Source organism: Hevea brasiliensis, unplaced genomic scaffold, assembly GCF_030052815.1.
Source record: "Hevea brasiliensis isolate MT/VB/25A 57/8 unplaced genomic scaffold, ASM3005281v1 Scaf537, whole genome shotgun sequence".
Taxonomy (NCBI): Eukaryota; Viridiplantae; Streptophyta; class Magnoliopsida; order Malpighiales; family Euphorbiaceae; genus Hevea; species Hevea brasiliensis.
In genome coordinates, this window is record NW_026615070.1 from 30,477 (window position 1) to 51,397 (window position 20,921).

Below are 20,921 nucleotides of genomic sequence, written 5' to 3' on the forward strand. Positions count from 1 at the left end.
AATAATAACTATACTTATTTTTATTAAATACTTAATATAAATTAATTATTATCAATTATAAATGTTATCAATTATATTCATCTAAATTAAATAGATATTTAATAAATTCATCAAACTCATTGGCTTATTTTTTAAAATACCCATACATTAACAGCCAAGCACTAACACTCTATAATCATGATTCTTCATACATCACAAATATGATTCACTGTTTGAAAATATGATTCACGATTCCCACTTTTCCCTGTACTTTTTTTTCGTCAAAAGCAATCCTTTCACTATTGCTTAATCACCACTAACTGAAAGTGATAGGAAAAGGAGCGTTCAATTTTTTTTTTAATTTTCTGTTTAAAAATTAAAATGTTATAAGAATTTAATTTAGTTGATTTTTTTATTAATTTTTATATTTAAAATAAAATATTCAAATTTAAATTTTTTAAAAGAAATAAAATCATAATTATGTAAAAAAAATTTGATTAAATTATTTTTTTTATAAATAATTTATTATAAAATAAGTTATATAATAAAGAAAGAAAGTGATAAGAAAAAAAAATCCAAATTATGAGTTGGATTTTTATTTTATTAATAACTAATTTTAGACAATTGGAACAAATTCTACCAAATGGTAAAAACGATAAATAAAAATTAAAAATTTATTCTAATAAATACTCAATATTTTATTACTTGTGTTGGAATTCTGAATCGAGTCGCTTAAAAAAGTTTTATTTTATTATAATTTTCCAACATAAATGCCATCCTTTAATTTGTCAAATAAGATATATTAGAACTATTAACCTGGCCATTAAAGTTCTAAATAAATTTTAAGCTACAATATTGAGTAATTTTGAATTTAAATTTAGTTAAATAAAAAAATCTACTGATTTCCGTTGAATTCATTAATAAAAAATTTTAAATGAACTAATCTAATAATAAGTGTAATTTTCAATTTATAAATTTACTTAAAAATCTAAATTTGAGTATATTTTATTCTCTTTAATATTAAAAATAGAAAGTTCTGGTAAACGCCTAGTCAAAAGTCTTCGATTACAGACCAAAATATTAGTGGACAGCATAAGTCAATGTTAGGTATAGACCATAGCGCATTTTTTTTCTATGGGCCTAACGCTATTTTTTCTATGGGGTGGGGCTATCCATATTTTTTTCTATGGAGGGTGGGCCTGATGCGATGAAGACTTGTTGACGAGAGAGAGGTGGTGGCTGCATAAATAGAGCAATGAACCGTAAGTTGCCACAGGCCGAAGCAGAAGACATGGCGAGATTCATCTTTGAAAATCTACCCTTGCTTATTTCCCCTGTCCTATTCATTCTTTTACACTCCTTACTTAAAGTTGCTTCTGACTCCACTCAAGAAGCAAATGCTCTTCTCAAATGGGCGGCCACCCTTCACAACCTAAAAGATTCTAACATATCTTCATGGCCCCTCCTTCAAAATGCCACCAATTCCATTCCAAGAACAAGCCCATGCAATTGGGTTGGACTTTCTTGCAACAGAAATGGAAGGATTGAGAGAATAAACCTTACCAACGCAGGTTTAAATGGTACGCTCCATGAGTTTTCCTTCTCTTCTTTTTCCGATCTTGCTTATATTGATCTTAGCATTAATCTGCTTTCTGGTACCATTCCACTTGGAATCACTCAGTGTCGCAAGGTATTTTGCGGTCGCCTGGACGAACCCTCACTGAAGTGGAAAGGAGTGAGGAGTCGCTACTTTAATTTTGAGGAAAATTAAAGAAAATCATTTATAAAATACAAATTAAAATGAAACCACTTCAAATGCAGAGATTCTAAGTTCGGGGTCCGTAAACGGATAGGGAAGGTGTTAGGCACCCCACCTCGTCCCACAATGAGGGTGAGCAGATTTAACCTTACGCTCTTTATAAATTAAAATCGATAGTTCGGGGGGGGGGGGATTCGAATGGAGATTTTAATCCTTTTGATAAAAGGGAATATTTGATTTTTCACTAATTCGGATTACCTAGATACATAAGTAAATGAGACAACCTTAGTGAATTGATGTCGTGTAATAGTTTTCGTTTAAGGGATTACTTTGCATGTTTATTAAAGGTTGATTTTGAGGATCGGATAAGAACTCTTCTCCGATCTCTCAGATATTTATTAAAATTTGATTAGAGAATCTGATAAGAACTCTCCTCCGATCTCTAGTATATTTATTAAAGTTTGATTAGAGAATCTGATAAGAACTCTCCTCTGCCTCTTTTAATATTTAAAACCTTTAATTGAGAATCTAATAAGAACTCTCCTCGATCTCTTTGAAATATTTAAAGTTTGGATTGAGAATCTGATAAGAACTCTCCTCCGATCTCTTGTATATTTATTAAAGTTTGATTAGAGAATCTGTAAGAACTCTCCTCCGATCTCTTTTAATATTTAAAACCTTTAATTGAGAATCTGATAAGAACTCTCCTCCGATCTCTTTGAAATATTTAAAGTTTGGATTGAGAATCTGATAAGAACTCTCCTCCGATCTCTTGTATATTTATTAAAGTTTGATTAGAGAATCTGATAAGAACTCTCCTCCGATCTCTTTTAATATTTAAAACCTTTAATTGAGAATCTGATAAGAACTCTCCTCCGATCTCTTTGAAATATTTAAAGTTTGGATTGAGAATCTGATAAGAACTCTCCTCCGATCTCTTTTAATATTTAAAATTTTTAATTGAGGATCGGATAAGAACTCTCCTCCGATCCCTTTTAAAAAGGTAATTTGAGAATTTTAACGAAGGATCTCGGATAAGAACTCTCCTCCGATCTCCTTTTCGTTTGGATGAGGATCAGGTAAGAACTCTCCCCCGACCTCTTAAAATTTAATTACGCCGTATCGTGAGGACCTTAGGCTAAGGGTTCTGCATCAAGACACTAGGAACCGGATTAAGCTTCTTTTAACTCATTGGTGACTTGTGTCTATTAGGGAATACCGATCAATTTTACCGATCTCTTTCGTGATCTACCACCAAGATCTTTCGACAAACAACATTTACTCTAGCCTGAAGTCTAATTTTACTCTGACTCTCCGCCTTACCCAGTCATCTTCTCGAGCTAGTCTAGCGGTTCGACTTCATAACTTTCTGATTTATTACCCGAACGTTTATTAAAAAACTCTTATGTTAAGATACTGCTACCAACACTTTATCAAACTACCTATATGTTGCCCGAAACCAGAACACCTACATTAGGAGATAATAAAAGACCAAAAACAAATAAATAACATGAACTGGTACACCAAAGATAAACTCAATAGGATAACCACCCACGTGGGACCTTCCAACGTAAGACAAACTTTAACAAAAATTACGAGCGTAAAAAGAAAGATGAACACCGGATAGGGCAATGGTTCATACACTCACCTGCAGGAAGTTGAACCTATTGAACTAACTATGGAGTCGCGAATGTTGCAGAGTTGCGTGCTAATAGTCTAAGGACTAATGCTTGCCTTGAAATGACGAATGCCTAGCTAGCATGTAATCGAACCGGAATGACAATGGGTGAGATTGAGCTCAGAAAATAAAAGTAGATATAAAGGTGATGAAAACAGAACTGAAACTTAAGAAAGGATAACGCAGAGCGATGAACAAACTGAAAATCAAGAGTTCCAGTGTCCAACACTTCTTCAAAGAAAATACTTTAGAAAACTAGTTTCTAAAGTCTTTCTATCTTAAAAATAGCAGAGTAGCGAAACTGAATCAATTTTCAGAGCCTTTCCACTATAATCACCACCCTTTTTTTTTTTTGTCCTCCCTTCAATAGTTTTCATGCAGGTATTTATAGGGAACGGATGTTCCTAATAAAGGGTCAGGATTTCCTTTGAGGGAAATGGAAGGTTTGGATTTTAAAGGACATGAACTGATGGTTCGGAATTAAAGAGAATCAAAACGAACGACTGAGATCCTTTTCTGAATATTTGTCCTTTCTCCTTTCTAATCTGATGGCTCAGAATCTTCTCGTCAAGGGCGATCCAAGGTCGAGAATGAAAACGCCTGCCTTGCGCTCTTCTTCTTTGATCCAAGGGCTCGACTTGTCCTTACAAGTAAGATCAACCAGAGATTGGGATGTACAGATCATGGCATACTCGCGCTCGCCGCATGTGGGCGATTCTGCAAATGAGGCGTGCGGTGGAGATCTCGTCTGCAACGCTTTAACTACCTCGGCTCTGATTATGACGATAGTTATTGGAAGTTGTCTTATTCTCCTTGCTTTCCGACCTCCCCTCCCTTCCGATCTTTCTAATACAATCCTTTTCCGATCTCTCATGCCGGGCCCCCCTCTTCCGATCTCTCCCACTCCAGTCTTCTCCTTTATCTGGTCCGGTTCAGTCAAAGCATTTATTCCTTCGATTTCCGAGGCGCTCGCTTTCTCGCTAGCAATAAATGCTCAGACTTTCTCTATATATATACCTTCAACGGGAAACCCCTCCGCATTTGACTTTCTCCTTTTTCCTTCTCACAATTCCTGTTCTAACCATTCCGGCCATAATCCCAGCCATGATAGTCGCTTGATCTTTTCCATTGGCCCATCTTGTTTACCGACTGAAAGTTTATGACCCTGGTGATCGAAAAACTACAATGGCTATGTTTGATGACAATGAGAGAACCGGACTAATTTACCGATCTAGATCGAGAATATCGATCGTATCAATCTCGAGTCGGCCGATCGATATAATCGGCGAACTAACTTCGGGCGAGAAGACTGCTAATTTCCCTCCGATCTTTGGTGACTGCCCTTCGAAGTTCATTTGGCTTCTCACCACATTGAGTTTCTCGACAATGCTCGCCTCGAAGCGATAACATTGATGACGATCTCTCTCATTTTCATGAGAGTCATAGTCACCCCATCTGAGCTGTACATCTATCCGATGTCGACGGCCGGCCTCCTGATCAAACACATCTTTTGATTCAGCCACGAGACTAGGCTTTGATATAGGCCTTTACTAGATAGGATGTACTGCTGATCTCTAGAGATCGCCTAAATGATGTAATCTGACCTTTAATGTAATCCGATCTCTAGAGATCGCCCAAATGATGTAATCTGACCTTTAATGTAATCCGATCTCTTGAGATCGCCCAAATGATGTAATAAAATTTTATTTTGACAATTATCATTTTGTTATTATTACATTGATTATTTTCCGATCTCTGATGTGTTTATCCGATCCGGTTCCTAACTGAACAGCCCTTAACCGATCCGTAATTCCAAACATCCGCCTTAATTCACCGATCTTTAACTAGCCGATCTTTTCTTATTATGGAATTTCTGGAATATTCGTGAGACGTGTCAGAAAAAGCTAGCGAATCCCACTAACCGATGTGCCGCTTGGGACACCGTGAGCATTAAATGCTCAGACTAGTATAAATAGGGGATGAGTCCGCCAGTTGTCCCCTTATGTCATTTTCAGCCTTTCGCGAGCGATTCCAAAATCCTCTCATTTTTTCCAAGTTCTTCCGACACCGATCACACTCCGATAAGGGTTTTGATCTTTTTTTTCAGTTTAAATTTTCTCTTTTCTTTGAAAATGAGCGGCGCCGAGGGTCAGAGAGTGGCAAGCCCCCCTTCCATTCAGATCTCGTGGTCGTCAGATGAAGTAGAAGTGGTCGGACCAAACGGGCGACCTGAACCTCCTAGGACCTCCATTCCACTCGTGGTCCAAAAGACCCTCGAGGCAAACACATTCTTCAGGAGAGAAAACCTCCCCATGGACGCAGCTACCATCAATCCTTCAAGAAACCGACTGCAAATGCTCACCAAATAAGAGTATAACATTCGGCCCGATTCATAAGAACTCATTAAGTGTCATGGCGATCTTCGAGCCATCACTTCTTCGAAGAGAATGATATGATCATGGTATACGAAGAGCAATTAAAGGCCGGGCTGTGGTTCCCTCTTGACGACTTCTTCAAGGAAGTTTTAAAATTTCACCAAGTGTGCATAGCCCAAGTTCACCTGAACTCATAGCGGATCCTAGTAGCCTTTAGAGGCCTTTGCCGAGCCAAAGGACTCACTCCCACAACAAGGTATTCGCCGAACTACATAGGCTAACTCGTCGAAAGGACGATGAGTATTGGTTCTTTCAGCGGCCACATTGTGGGCTTTTACCGATCCGCCTCCTCCTCAAGAATTGGAAGGATCGCTTTATTCTCGAGGAGCAAAATTCAATGGCTTTGAGGGTTTCCCACGTAGGCCGCACCAGGTCCCTTACTTTCAAGCGATCACCCGAATAGGAAGAAGGCCTAATGGTGATGGAACGAAAGATCGTGGCCCGGCGTAAGTTCTCTTGTTTAGATGCGTTGACGGCCGAATCGCATCATTGGACGATGGAGTTGATTATCGCCAAGAACGCGGCTTGGCTCTCGACTGGCCTCTGCATTTCCTATATCTCCGATCTTTGGGCCTTAGCGATCTCACCGACCTTTTCTGTGCAGTATGCCAAGCGGCGAGGGCTCCAAGGAGAGCTCAAGTGGAAGAGAGAGGTCTCCGAAAGGTGCGGAGATGAAGTGGGCCGAGGCTCTTCACACCTGTGCATGATCTCGGGAAATGCAAGGAGGCTCGCCTCAACCCTGGATAGCCGATCCCGACACAGAAGTGGTCCGGTCTCCTCCTCGTCAAGAAGAGCCGCCACCACCCCCTCCAGTTGCTTCGAGTGCGGAAGGGGGTCCTTCCCAACCTACCTCGAGGACCCTCTCCCGCGGCGCTCAAGTACTGATCCATTCCCTGGAGAAGAACCGAACTGTTCGGGAGAATCCGGGTTTGGCTAAGGTTTTGGGGGCCTCCATCTGCCTTCGGGAGGATCGGGATAGGCTAACCCCGAACAATCTCGATGATATCCTGACCCAAACTATGAGCCTGAGCGTGGAGAGCCTGGTGAACCAACACATTGTCCGGGAGAAGGCTCACCGCATGAGGCAGGAGCTCGAGAAGGTGGGTCATGAAGCAGCTTCCCTCCGATCCCAACTTTCATCCGCTCAAAACTACATATCTGAAATTGAGGGGCGGATGAAATTCTACGAGGATAAGCTGGCCGAGCAAGCTCATGTTCTTGAAGAGGCTCAGGCACTCCGAGCCGATGTCGCTCGCCTCACTGACGAACTCAAAGCAAAAGAAGAGGAGGCGGTGACAAGGGAGGCCGGCGCTTATGTGAACGCCCATGGGGATCTCTTGGCCGAGCTCAGGAAGCGTTATCCCGAGGAGGACTTCTCCTGGATGGTGGACCTGGCTCCCCAAGACGAAGAGGATAGCGAGGAGGAGGCCGAGGGTGATAGAGGGGGTGAACAAAATGTAGAACAGGCTGGAGGTGATCCTCCAGCCGAATGACTTGTATATATTTCAATTTGAAATGAAATGAAATTCCTTTTTTGTTCAATGATTGGATGGGATCGGAAAGTATCTAGGTTGCATAAGTACTTGATTGTCTGAACATATTATAACAACTAAAAGTGATTATTAATCTAAGTGTAAGAGGTCGGTAAACATTGTAAGCATGAGATCGGCTGAGAACAAACGCCAAACGGGACTTGATTAAAATTGGAACATTGATTTTAACACTTAGGATCTAAATCTTCATGAAATCTGATTTGAACCTTAACTTTATCAAATGAGTATTCCCAAACTTTTAAAAGGGAGATCGCAATAAGATCGTGGCATGAAGACTCGACGTTGGTTTGGTTTCGTTAGACAAGAGATCGTAAATGTGATTGATCGCCGAGACTTGACAATTGGTTTGAGAGATCTGAGGCTTTAAATGATATGGGGACTTAGTATTGATTTGATTCCTTTTGGAGAGATTGGAAATGTGGTTGTCCGCAAAGAGAGATCTAAATGTGATTGGTCGCAATGGAGACTTCAGCTGGGATCGGTTTCAAAGTTTATTAATTTCGGAGATCGGCTAAAATATGGTGTCGACACTCAGCTTTCCAAACTCATTTATCTTGATTTGTCATATAACCTCTTGTCTGGGACCATACCTCAAGAGATTGGCTTCCTTACAAATCTCGATACTCTGCACCTTGCTGCAAATAAGCTAAATGGCTCAATTCCTTCAACAATAGGCCAGTTAGGTTCCCTCACCGAGCTTGCCCTGATACCAACAGCCTAGATGGCCTTATTCCCCTTCTATGGGTAATTTGACCAAGATGGTTCGTTGTTTCTCTATGAAAATCAACTTTCTGGTTTGATTCCACCAAAAATAGGAAACCTTAGTAATTTGGTTGAAATTTACATGGATAGCAACAGTCTATCAGGACCCATTCCTTACTCCTTTGGGAACTTGACAAACCTAACTGTGTTGCATTTGTTTCAGAATCAACTTTCTAGTTCAATTCCCCAAGAAATTGGAAACTTGAAGTCTCTCAACTCCCTAAGCCTTTGTAGAAACAGTCTTTTTGGCCCAATTCCGGCAACAATAGGTAATTTGACAAGTCTCACCCTTCTTCATCTCTATGATAATAAGCTCTCTGGCCCCATTCCTAATGAGTTGGGAAACTTGAAGTCTATGATTGATCTAGAGTTGAGTGAAAACCAACTTAATGGTTCTATTCCTGCTTCCTTGAGTAATTTGAAAGAATTAAAATATTTGTATCTCCGTGATAACCAACTCTCCGCCAATTCCTGAACAGATAGCAAGTCTCCCAAACCTGTCTGTGCTTCAACTAGACAAAAACCAATTGACTGTTCATTTACCCCAAACCATTTGCCAAAATAAAAAGCTTCAGAACTTCACCGTAAACTACAATCGTCTTGATGGCCCAATTCCTAAAAGCTTTAAAGATTGCCAAAGCTTTGTTAGAGTTCGGCTGGAGCAAAACCAATTCACAGGAAATATATCCAAAGATTTTGGCATTTATCCTCTGCTTCAATTTATTGATCTAAGCTACAATAATTTCAACGGGGAAATATCATCCAACTGGGGAAAGTGTCCAAATTTGACAACGCTGCTGATGGCAGGCAACAAAGTTAGTGGTACTATTCCACCTGAAATTGGAAATGCAGCTCAGCTACAAGCACTTGATCTTTCTTCTAATAAATTAGCTGGGAGTATTCCTAAGGAATTTGGAAAGTTGACTTCTTTGTTGAAGGTTTTTTAAAAGACATCGGCTTTCTGAAGGTATACCTTCAGAATTTGGGTCGTTAGTTGATCTTGAGTATCTTGACCTGTCAGCAAACAGATTGAGCTGATCAATTCCTAAAAACATTGGAAACTTGGTTAAACTCATCTACTTGAATTTGAGCAGCAATGAGTTCAGCCAACAAATTCCAATTCAGTTGGGAAAGTTAATTCACTTGTCGAATTTGGATTTAAGTAGGAACTTTCTCAAAGGAGAGATACCATCACAATTGAGCAGTTTACAGAGCTTGAGACGCTGAATCTCTCCCACAATAATTTGTCTGGTTCTATTCCAGATAGTTTTGAAGAGATGCATGGTTTAGTGTTCGTCGATATATCCTACAATGAATTGAAGGTCCCATTCCTTCCAACAAAGCATTTCAGAATGCTTCCATGGAAGCATTTCAAGGAACAAGGGATTGTGTGGGGATGTCCCAGGACTCACACCATGCAATTCTTGGACCAACAAACGTACTACCTCCAGTAGGAGTCATAAAATGTTGTTTCTAATCATTTTCCTCCCTATTTGTGGAGCTTTTTCGCTTCTCAGTTTCTTGGGAGTTTTCTTCTTCTTTCGAAAAAGAAATGAAGATCCAAAACAGAACAAAGTGATCAAGGGGATGAAGAATCATTTTCAATTTCGAGTTCTGATGGAAGAATCATGCATGATGAAATCATAAAATCCACCGATAGTTTTAATGTTGTATATTGCATTGGCAAGGGAGGATATGGCAGCGTCTACAAAGCAAATTTGCCATCAGGAAGCATAGTAGCCGTAAAGAAGCTCCACCATTATCGTGACAGCGAGAGGACATGTCAAAAGGAATTCTTGAACGAGATAAGGGCATTAACTGAGATAAGGCATCGGAACATAGTAAAACTTTATGGCTTTTGTTCATATGCTCAACTCTCATTTCTGGTCTATGAGTACTTGGATGGCGGTAACTTGGCCACAATCTTGGGCAATGACAAAGAAGCTAAAGAATTAGATTGGAGCAAGAGAGTAAATATTGTTAAAGCTGTTGCCAGTGCCTTGTTTTACATGCACCACAATTGCTCACCGCCAATTGTTCATCGAGACATAACAAGCAAAAATATTTTGCTTGATTCTGAATATGAGGCCCACTTATCAGATTTTGGGACTGCCAAGCTTCTAAATACTGATTCATCCCATTGGACTACACTAGCAGGCACATACGGATATGTTGCACCAGGTATTAGACTTAATGGCCTTTCTTAACACATAAAACACCAACAGAAGTCATAGTCTCAACCGAGACTGTGATTTGATCATTTTTTTTTCTCACCAGCTCCGATTATTTCAAGAACTTAAAATCTCAAATTCTTAAAAATAATTGCAGTATTATTAGATATTTATAAGCTGATTTTCATAAGTTAAGTCAAACATGCATTTTTTCTTTATGTAATTTGTAGTTATGAATGCACCTCTTATTTAATAAATTTTAATCAATTCATCTAATTTTGTGTGACAGAGCTTGCTTACACAATGAAGGTGAGTGAAAAATGTGACGTGTATAGTTTTGGAATAGTAGCATTAGAAGTAATCAAAGGAAAACATCCAGGTGAAATCATCATCTCTATGTCATCCCCTTCAGCTCAGAAGCTAGTCCGGGAAGATATTCTAGACCAACGCCTTCCAACTCCTTCCTCAAGTTTAAGATGAGCTAATGATAATTATGAAGGTTGCGATTGCATGTTTAAACATCAATCCACAATCTCGACCAACTATGCATATGATTTCAGCTTTTAGCAGCTCAAACTCCACTTTTCTAGTTTCATTAGGTTAATAATTCATCGATTTATTGATTACCTTATGTATAGTAGATTTAGGGTTTAAATTTAAGTATCTCCTTCCTCCTTTAGGAAATTATCAAGATATTGAAAAAAAAAAGAAAAAAAGAGAGAACTATATCAATACTGAGCTGTGTATATGTATAAAATATATTAAATAAAGATCACACATGATAATTCTACAAACTGTTCACCCAATATCAATTTGGAGTAAATAAAAAAATTATATTGTTGTAAGTTTCTGCATTAATGTATTATACTAAATTCTTGCATAAAATTTATAAATTCAAAAGTTAAAAATAAATATAAATCATAAATAGCTAGACTTTACCATATAATAGCATAAAATTAAAAATAATAATAATAATAATTAAAATTAAAAAAAATTAAAGATTAGTAAACAAGTCTCAAATACTTTTTTTCAGTGAATAAACTTTTTATAATTCAATTTCGACCAATAAGTCCTTTAATTTTAATTTTAACTCAATTTAATATATATATATATATATATATATATATATATATATATATATATATATATAAAAGACTACAAAAATTGTCAAATATTATTAAAAAAAAAAAAACTCAAGTCGTTATGTATTACAACAAAGCAAATCTACTCAGATGCCACCAAAGAAAATATGAGCAATAGTCTAAGCTTTTTGAACCATGTTCAAATTAGTTCACAAAATCTGAGCAATTTGAGCCATAATCAAAATTTCACTGAAGAAATTCCACCTAAAAGATGAAGTTGATAAAATCTGATCAATTTGAACCATAATCATAATTCCATCAAAGAAATCATAACCATTTTATTTTTAAAATTTTTATCAGCCAATGGTGCTCTTGGCATATGAAATTTTTAATTCACCTATTTAATTCGCAGTGTTTTTATTATTTATAATTTACATTAGTCAAGTTAAATTAATTCAACTAATTTCTCTGCTACAAATTTTAGCTCTTTTTCTCTTGCTTAGCTTGATACTCCTCAATTTTTCACTACCTGTGTGACTAAACCATAAAATAAGAAGTGAAAACTCCCAATTATAATGTATTTTATGATTATTTGGTTAAATATAAAGTAAAAATAAAGTGATTTAATATAAATTTATAATTAATCTCATGAGATTTTTCAAAATTCTCTTAAGATAAATTTTAAAATTTTATTAAAATATCTTATTTTTTATAACAAAATAATTTTACTTTATAATAAAACCAAGTAATCATTCAGTACACCCAAAATGTTACATAATTAATTGAGGACATGTGAACATTCTCAAGATTGATCTATGTCTAACCCCCTAATATAATTAACTAACAAGTCTCATTCAAATTAAGGTTGGATTAAATTAAAAAATTTTCAATCAAATTGGAGATTAGGTTATTTATTTGAATTCTCTAAGGGGTATCTTATTAAGCTAATTAGGTAGGATAGCATAAGTTTAGGTGAGCTTATGAGGTGAGTTGACAGGCACTAATTCTGCTGAATCTTCCACTAGAAAGGGATGTATTTGTCTCGGCCATGCATGCATGCATGGGCGGAGCCATGTGCTGAGTAGTGGGGGTCAATTTACCCCACTCATTTCTCTCTAATGAAAATTTTCATATATATTATCATATAAATTTTTTATATGTCTCGTTAAAAATAATTTTTACTCCTTAAAATGTTTTAAAATATTATTATATTCCATAAATTTAAATATATTTAAAACTTATTTAACGACTGAATTTTTTTTTTTACTCAATAAAATTATTGAACAAATTTAATTTCAAAAAGTAAATTTTTTATTTTTATTTTTATTTTATAATTCATATTCTATTACTATATTAAAAGGAGATTTTGCAATGACCCAATTGTAGAATTAAATGAAAAATCAATTGTTAAATATTTTTTTATTATATATATAGAAAAAAAAATCTTTGATGACATTAACAACAAAATAATCATGCAGTACTTCCAGAAAATCTAAACTCATTGAATATAATTGTGAATTTAATATTATAGTGAGAATTTATTATTTTAAAAAAATATTTTCTTTTTCTACTATATTATTGTTATATATCGAAAATTTACATACATTAATATATATATATATATATATATATATATATATATATTAGATAATTTATTATTATATACAATAATTTTTCTAATAAAATAAAAATTTTTGGACCCACTAATTTAATTTTTCTGACTCACCCCTACTTACATGGCTTTTTTAGTGGGAGTAGTAGGTGAGCAAACGCGGACCGGATTACGGTTGTTGATAAGAACTTGTGGAGATACAGAAAATGGAGCAGAATATTATACTTTAGCTCTTTATTTGTACAGTGATTTATCTGAAATCTGAAGATATGTATCGTTTCAGATGAATAATAACTTTGTCTCAACTGTTACATCTCTAGCCTTTAATTTAAATACATGTCGTTTTTCTTCCTCCAATTCTTAATTTTCATTTAATCAAAAAGAAATATATATGCTGAAGAAAATTTCTGCATGGGACAAACTATTATGGGCGGTATATATTGTACTAATATTAACAATGAAAAAAATACATATATTTAAAGAATAAAAATCAATCTATTTGACAAGGATTCTTCCTGCACAACCAGAACTGATTGTTAGATTGGATTTCGAACAATCTTGTGGGTGATGCAACGAAATCAAGTTTTTTGCTATTAATTTTTGAATCCCTTTTACGTTTTACTTGAAATAGTTAAATAATTATTAAATTCAGCTTAAGATTAACTCGGCAAAGTGACTAAGTTGATAGATCAGTTATTCAACTATAATAAGTTAATAGGTCAATAAATAGATTGTTAAAAAAATTAATTAATTATATATAAATTAACTAAAATTAATTAATTGTAACCCCTCTTAATATAAATAAATAAATATAATTAATTAAATTTTAATTATTTAGCATTAAACTTTTATTATTTGTTAAGTTTTATTTACAAAAATTTTAATTGTGGTTTTAAATTTTATATAAAAGTATTGTTGTAATATAATACATAAAAAATTTTCAATGTGTAATTTTTTTTATATATTTATATAATATTAAGTATATGTTTAATAATATTTTATATTTTAAAATAATAAGTATATATATAATAATCTTATTTCGTTGGTTTTGATTTTAAAGAGAGGTCTTATGTTTAATTTCTTTGTAAATACCAAAAAAAAAAAGTTTACCCTGATTCAGTGGTTCAATCATTTGATCAAACTAGATTACTTTCTTTTCTGTCTGATATCGATTTAATTATAAACTATATTCAATTTGAAATTCAGCTCACTGCTCCAACCGATCATTTCTGTCTGAATTGAACGGCTAATTAAAATTGCTATTTAAAAAATATTATTTAAATATATAATTTAAAAATATTAAAAATTAATTTAAAATTAAATTAATATACTTAATTATGAGAATATAACAATAATAAAAGAATGTTTTAACTGTTTTTGGTAATGATATTTAAAAAAAATATTTTTAGAAATATTTTTTTATCCTGAATTTCAATATTAAATGGAGCTTTGAAAATGTATAATCACCGTTAAGTTTGTGCCCAGTTGAAATTGCTTTTTTAATAAAAATATTGTTTTAAATATTATTAAAAAATAATTTTAAAAATATTATTTTATAATTTTAAATTTTTTTAATATATTTTAATTAATATATTTAAAAAAATAATTTTTTAATAATAATGTCAAATTTTTTAACAGTCATTTCAATAATAATGTCAAATCGCCTTTGTTAATTAGAAGTTGCCATTTAAATAAGCCAACCCAAAAGTACTATTAAACTCATTAATAAATGACTTAAAATAAAGGCTTTACAATTCTCGTATGCATGCCGACAGGTCAAATCACATCGTTTTCTATGCTTGAAGCATTGAAAAATCCAAAATCAAACTCGATAAATCCATTTCTCCAACAAATTTCTAGCGTACCCACTTCATGCTGAATTTTCTCTACTTGCTTATCATTGATGTCATTGCCGTTTAAACTGTCATGTATATATATATGTATGATCTCAAAAATATTTAGTGGATTTTTAAATTTTATTTTGTCATTTTTTTAATTATAAAAATTAAAAAAAAAATCCAAACTTAAGTAAAAATTAAATGAAGAATAAGAAGCAGCAGCCGACGGGCGAAGGATTTGGAGAGAGAACGAGAAGAGAGATGAACAAATATACTGCTTAGGGGTTTTGTTCCTGAGTTTTTTTGTTTTTTATTTTACTTAATTCTATAAAATATAAAAATGATCTTTTATTATTAAAAACAAAAAAATCATTCAAATAGAGTGATACTAGAGTTAACGATTTTGGATAATATATAATTAAATTTACAACGAATTCAAATTTAAAAAATAATGTGTCAAATTTATGCATCGAGTACCCTATTCTAATTCTGATTCCTAGTCTTCCATCATCACAGAAACTCCACAAAAGCATAGAATTAACAAGATTCTAAATCATTTAGATCTCAACAGGAGTAGACATCTACAGAAGAAGAATGATACAAACCTTCCACATGATGAGCAAAATGCATTTATGATTCAAAAAGTTCATGGGACTCTGTAGGGGCTGACCAATACTGTAAGAGGGTTTCAAGAGTTAGTCTTCGTGTTGCACTCAACATTGAAATAAAAAATCGACACCCATCAATTTTGTATTCTTCAAGAGGATTCCTGTGCCCAAAACTTCTAACATTTACCTGCCATATATTCTGTGTGAGTTCATGCCAATTGGAAAACTAAAGAGAACCAAATCAACAAAGTCTTACTAAATACCGCTGAACTGAGCCTGTTCATATTTATGAGATGATCCCTCCAGAAACAGTCTAGAGTCTTCAGAAGAACTGCCCTCTGTATTCAAAAGGGTGAAAAAAAGATCAAGAAAACAAAAAACTAGCAATTCTTCCAAGAGAGCAAACAGCACTGCTGAAGATCCTAAAAAACTAAGCAAATAATCCTGAGCATCCCCTTTATTCCTGTGATTCCAAACTTGCGAACCAAATTGAACACCTGTTCAGCATTGTTTTATTGCATAATTTGACATCTCTCTCTACAGGGCTATTAACCAATGATTCTTTAAAAGTCAGATAATGCAGGGATGCAATATATGCATAAGTAATCCCTGCGCCCTATACGTAACTCTGCTGGGTCTAGAGTGATTAGTTAATAATAAAAACTTTCTTGGTGCCCATTTTTAATTGGATATAAGGTACAAACAGCCACTCTGGTCAATATTTCTACTCCATTTCCCTGCAGATTTTTTTCCCCAAAAATGAAAGAAGAAACTATTTTCATATTGTTTTTATGACAATTATTATCACAGACAATATTTTAAAAACTTCTTGAAATTTCAGAAATTTCTTTTTCCAATTTTCATTAACAGGCTTGTTTTTAAGCTGTGGCATTAAATGTCCCCAGAAACAGTTAACCATATGGATTTTCTAATGAAAGAAGAGCTCAAGTGAGAAGCTCACCTCAATTTCCTTGACGTATGCATCATCATAACCGGATTCCTGCACAACATTCCAATACGAAGCAATGAGGAGATCTCCAAGGTACTTGCGAAGAAGATTAGTAGTTGTCTGGTATCCACCATTCCTACATTATACAAGTAAAATCATAAAACTCAAACTACTGATATGGAACATAAAGCAATAGAATGCTGAAGTTACATAGATCATTAGGATTGCACCCACTTAGTCAATTCATCAGAGCATATAACAAGCCAACGCTTTAGTGAATGACATTTCCTACGGATTCCTCGAAAAACATTGGGAGGCTTTGGCAAGTTCGGAAGGTAAAAATTATTAATATCTACAGAGCTTGATTCATGCAGTTGTAGAAGAGACTTCAGCAAGGCCTCCTCAGTGACTCCTGCAAATGAGCCTGAAAAGGTTTCCATTTAGTCATCTTGAAAATATGAGGCCATCATTCAATATCAACAATAGGTAAAAAAAAATCAGTACAATAACTAACAAAATAAGAGGAAATACATCACAGAACCAAGCAAGAATCTCAAATGAACTAACCATCCAACAGCTTTCCCCCAATAATGATGAACTCCCTCAAGAGTTTGTCCAAGCTCCAGCTCCTTGGATGCTATCAGTGAGAATTAAAGCAATAAGTAATAGAAAATTATGATTGTAAGTGCACAATGTTGTCCAGGGCATTTTCTACCTTAAGGGGATCAGCATTGCCAAAGACGATTTCATCTACTACTGCTTGCATGTACCTAAGAGGCAGCTTTCTTTAAATGCTAAATGCTAATAAAAAATTCCAAAACTAGAAAACAGCATTTTACACAAAATGAGGAAAATACACAAGAATATATAAACTTTATGCTGAATTTAACATCATATGATAACAGAAAACAGAAAGTGCATAACTGAAACAAAGACGTTTATTGATGTTTTCATACCATTTATCTATATTATTTAATTCAGGTAACATTACTCAATGTGGCATCAGACTTCCCCATTCCAAATCTAACATTACAAATGCTAGAACCCTTGACAATAAAATAACACAAAATGCATTGTTCTCGTCATTTCTTCATTTCTGTAAAATTTTCCGTTGTTCACAGTCTTTCTACGCAAAATAATTAACTTTCTTACCTCAGTATAATTTACTATTTGAAGAGGGGATATGACGGGAAATTACTCTCACATCCATTTCCTCTCATATTTCACCATGGAATACCGAGTCTACATGATTGCACTGGTATGCCAACAGTGTGAGCCACAGTAATCAAAGGCTAAATGTGCACTCGCCTAAGGAGCAAGGCGCAAAAAAAGTGCACACCCAAGTAAAGTGTATCTCAAATTTACAAAACATTCAATTATTTCAATATTGCTAGAAGTTTAATACAATCAAATATATATATATATATATATATATATATATATATATATATAATAGATACAAATGCATGTTTTATATCTATAAAATAAACTAAGAAGCTTTAACACATAATAAAAAGATAATAACCAAAGATAGTCACTGAAGTGTACTCACTGTGATATGTGTTGGGAACAACTTTCATTGTCACCTGTTAAAATCAATTGCCTAAGGTCATACACATGTTTCCTTTGTACCTGATACAAGCAAATCAAATATTTTGATCAACTCCAACAATAGGAGCTGTGTTGTGTTTTATTTCAATATGCAATATTTTCACTTTAAATTACATGATTTTTCTTAGTTTGCAATTGTCACATTCAGATTAAATCAAATATTTGTGCTTCACAGAATAAGAAATTCATAATGGTTCTCATTTTTGCATTGATACAAATAGTTAAAAAGGATGTGTTGCATCCAATATCATATAAAACAGTTTGCCAGGAAGAAAGCGGGAAAATAATGTACTAAACTTAAAAAAAAGGGAAGTTGAAATATGAGCTATTAGGAAGGCAAACAATTAAAAACAAGTGCAATCAATATCAATCAATCAAGTGATTGTGTCAGCAACAGACGCAGAAAATCGAAGTAAAACATTAGTTATCTCACATGCATACCTCTAATACTTCATCAAACTCAACCAGGCTTTTTCTTATGCCAAAGAAGTACTTCTCCGCATTTATTTGCAGTGCTAAAAGCTAAAAGTTATGACAGTTCAAGTTAATGATAAACTGTTCAAGTAGTAATGAGATACAAAGACAAAACAAAAAATTGAAAAATAAAAATCGATGGATGGCTATGCACATGAGCCAGAAACCAGTGAATCACCTGTTTTACAATCGCATCACCTTCAATTGGTATATCCTCATCATTAGTAATCCTTGAGATAAGTTTCACTGCCCACTCAGTATCAAAATTGAACTTTTGAAACATTTCATCCTGTAAACTGTTTCATATTACAGGCATCATCTATAAAGCCTTTTAACATCCAAAAATATACTATGACAAAGATAGATGTTACTAAACTTGAACGTGAACAACTGAATATGCCATTTAATCTTGTTTGGAAAACATTCTAACATATTTTCCTTGAACGAGAGTAAATAATTAACCAAAGAGGATAAGAGAATTGATTATTACATGTGCCATGGCTTCTTTTGACAAAGCCTTTCAGCCAAACAACCAATGATTGGGAGACAATCTTTCACTTGGTGATATCTTTATCTAAACCGATACCAGTAGACACAGCTTTGAAAACCATAATCTACTTGTCTTCCCAATACATGAGCACCAAACAAAAGGCTTGTGATTTTACATGTCTACTTCTTCTAATTCACAGTACTTAGATTCTGGTTTTTGGCTTTGTTACATTATTCAGCAAAATGGTTTGAATTATACTTTCACTTCAATAAGGTATGGGATGGAAAAAAAAATGCAAGATGGGCCGTTAAATACACAGGAGTTGCAGTAAATTAGTTAAATCCAATTGAAAGAACCATGATGGGAGAGAACACCATGAGAGATCTGGGCCAATAAAGTAAGGCAAAAACACTAAAAAATGAAGATTCAGTAGTAGAGGTCGGATACAGGATTATATACTCCAGAATCCCTTTCATTTTGCAAAGATTTTCATTCTAAACTTATAATGTGATTTCATATTAATTTGGAGATCGCTTGGCTATCATGTCAAGGAAACAGTTCATGCAATAAAACCCGAATCGCTTGATGGCTCTGCTACACTTAATTACCAAAGTACTTATAGTTCATGTTACAAAGGTATCATTCCAAGATTAGATTAGTCAATTAAAAATAATTTGCCAAGAATAAAGGCAAGACATTAGAAAATAATAAGAATAAAAGATCATATAAGAGTACGTATATACTACCTCACCATAAATCGTAGATCCAGATCCCCGCCTTTCCCGCTCTTCCACGAGCTATTTTTTAGGGAAAAGAGAGTTCCTTATACTTATAACCATGCTTTGAAATGGCAAAAATAAAATAGAAAACAAACATGTATATTATCCATAACAAAGAAGTTGTTTCTAGATTACTGAGATCAATTTTATTGACAAAATAATATTAGTAGGACCACCAAATGCAACCAAAACAGATCAATGTTTTAGTTTTTGCTAACAAAGATGAAATTGTTGATTCATGACCAAGGGCAGATATTTTAAAAATATATACAAAGATTAAGACATATAGCAAAGACAACATTGCTATCGTGGAACTACATTTCATGCATTATTGGCCTCATTTAGCAATATTCTCCCGAAGCTTTAAAGGTACCTCCAATATGCTAATAGGATTATGCCTTAAATTTGTATAGCAAAGGCTTGATTTTATCAAATCGCCATACTTGAAGACTCACCTGGTTATCTATTCTCCGAGACTCGTGTAAAGATGTCCCAATGACGTGGAGCCCCCAAGCCTTTTGACTTGGACCCTTCATGCAAACAATGCACTTCACAATCCTTCAAAACTGATAGATAGGTGAGGGCAATAGTTGGGCCAAGAGGGTACATTTTAGACTCCTCATTAGCAAGTTTCTCCACTCATTAACATCCATCGATCGCTCATTTCCACATTCTGAAATCATTGATTTTGCATCCCGAAAGTCCAGCTTTTACCCTCACTTTTACCAACATATTTAGTGGAAGTTCACATTCAAAAGATAAAGCCACAAGACTCAAGATACATCTAAAAGAACATGTACTATCTAAAACAAAGAGATTTAAAAGCTTTCAAGGAGTCACAAACCCATTAGTGCGCCTTTGCTAGCAGAGCTAATGATGTTGACCTAACCTTTATCTTTGACATAACCTACATAAAAAGAGATTGATTAAATTTTGAAAATATTGATTCACTGCCCTATATTAATCACAACCAATCACCTTTTGAAAGTTTTTTTCGCCATCAACTTCAACATCAGGAGCTTCTCTAAAAAGAAAGCAAGTGTCATCTACAATTTCTTTGGCAGCATCTATCATCGATATGATAAAGAAGTTACTTCCTCCCATATCAAAGGAATACCCAATCAAAACACACAATGTTAAG

The 20,921-nt window shown here is 34.3% G+C and overlaps 1 protein-coding gene and 1 pseudogene across 1 annotated transcript; one reads left to right on the top strand and one right to left on the bottom strand.

Moving 5' to 3' along the window:
- Positions 1-1,262: 1,262 nt before the first annotated feature.
- LOC131177526 (MDIS1-interacting receptor like kinase 2-like) lies at positions 1,263-10,941 on the top strand (annotated as a pseudogene).
- A 4,317-nt stretch (positions 10,942-15,258) lies between these two features.
- LOC131177527 (protein translocase subunit SECA2, chloroplastic-like) lies at positions 15,259-20,854 on the bottom strand. Its single transcript, XM_058142549.1, has 12 exons — positions 20,759-20,854; positions 20,236-20,310; positions 19,748-19,788; positions 18,690-18,807; positions 18,479-18,559; positions 17,979-18,058; positions 17,142-17,196; positions 16,994-17,063; positions 16,661-16,850; positions 16,439-16,562; positions 15,741-15,815; positions 15,259-15,664 (listed from the first exon to the last, which is right to left on the bottom strand). Exons 1-12 carry the CDS (start codon positions 20,852-20,854, stop codon positions 15,500-15,502), a joined length of 1,170 nt encoding a protein of 389 aa, XP_057998532.1. The 3' UTR covers positions 15,259-15,499.
- Positions 20,855-20,921: the final 67 nt, after the last annotated feature.

Coding starts and splice junctions, on each gene's coding strand:
- LOC131177527 (XM_058142549.1), bottom strand. CDS start 20,854: ATGATAGATGCTGCCAAAGAAATTGTAGATGACACTTGCTTTCTTTTT. Junction 17,197..17,978: donor TGTTCCCAACACATATCACA/GTGAGTACACTT, acceptor GCTGCCTCTTAG/GTACATGCAAGCAGTAGTAG. Junction 15,665..15,740: donor TGAACAGGCTCAGTTCAGCG/GTATTTAGTAAG, acceptor AATATATGGCAG/GTAAATGTTAGAAGTTTTGG.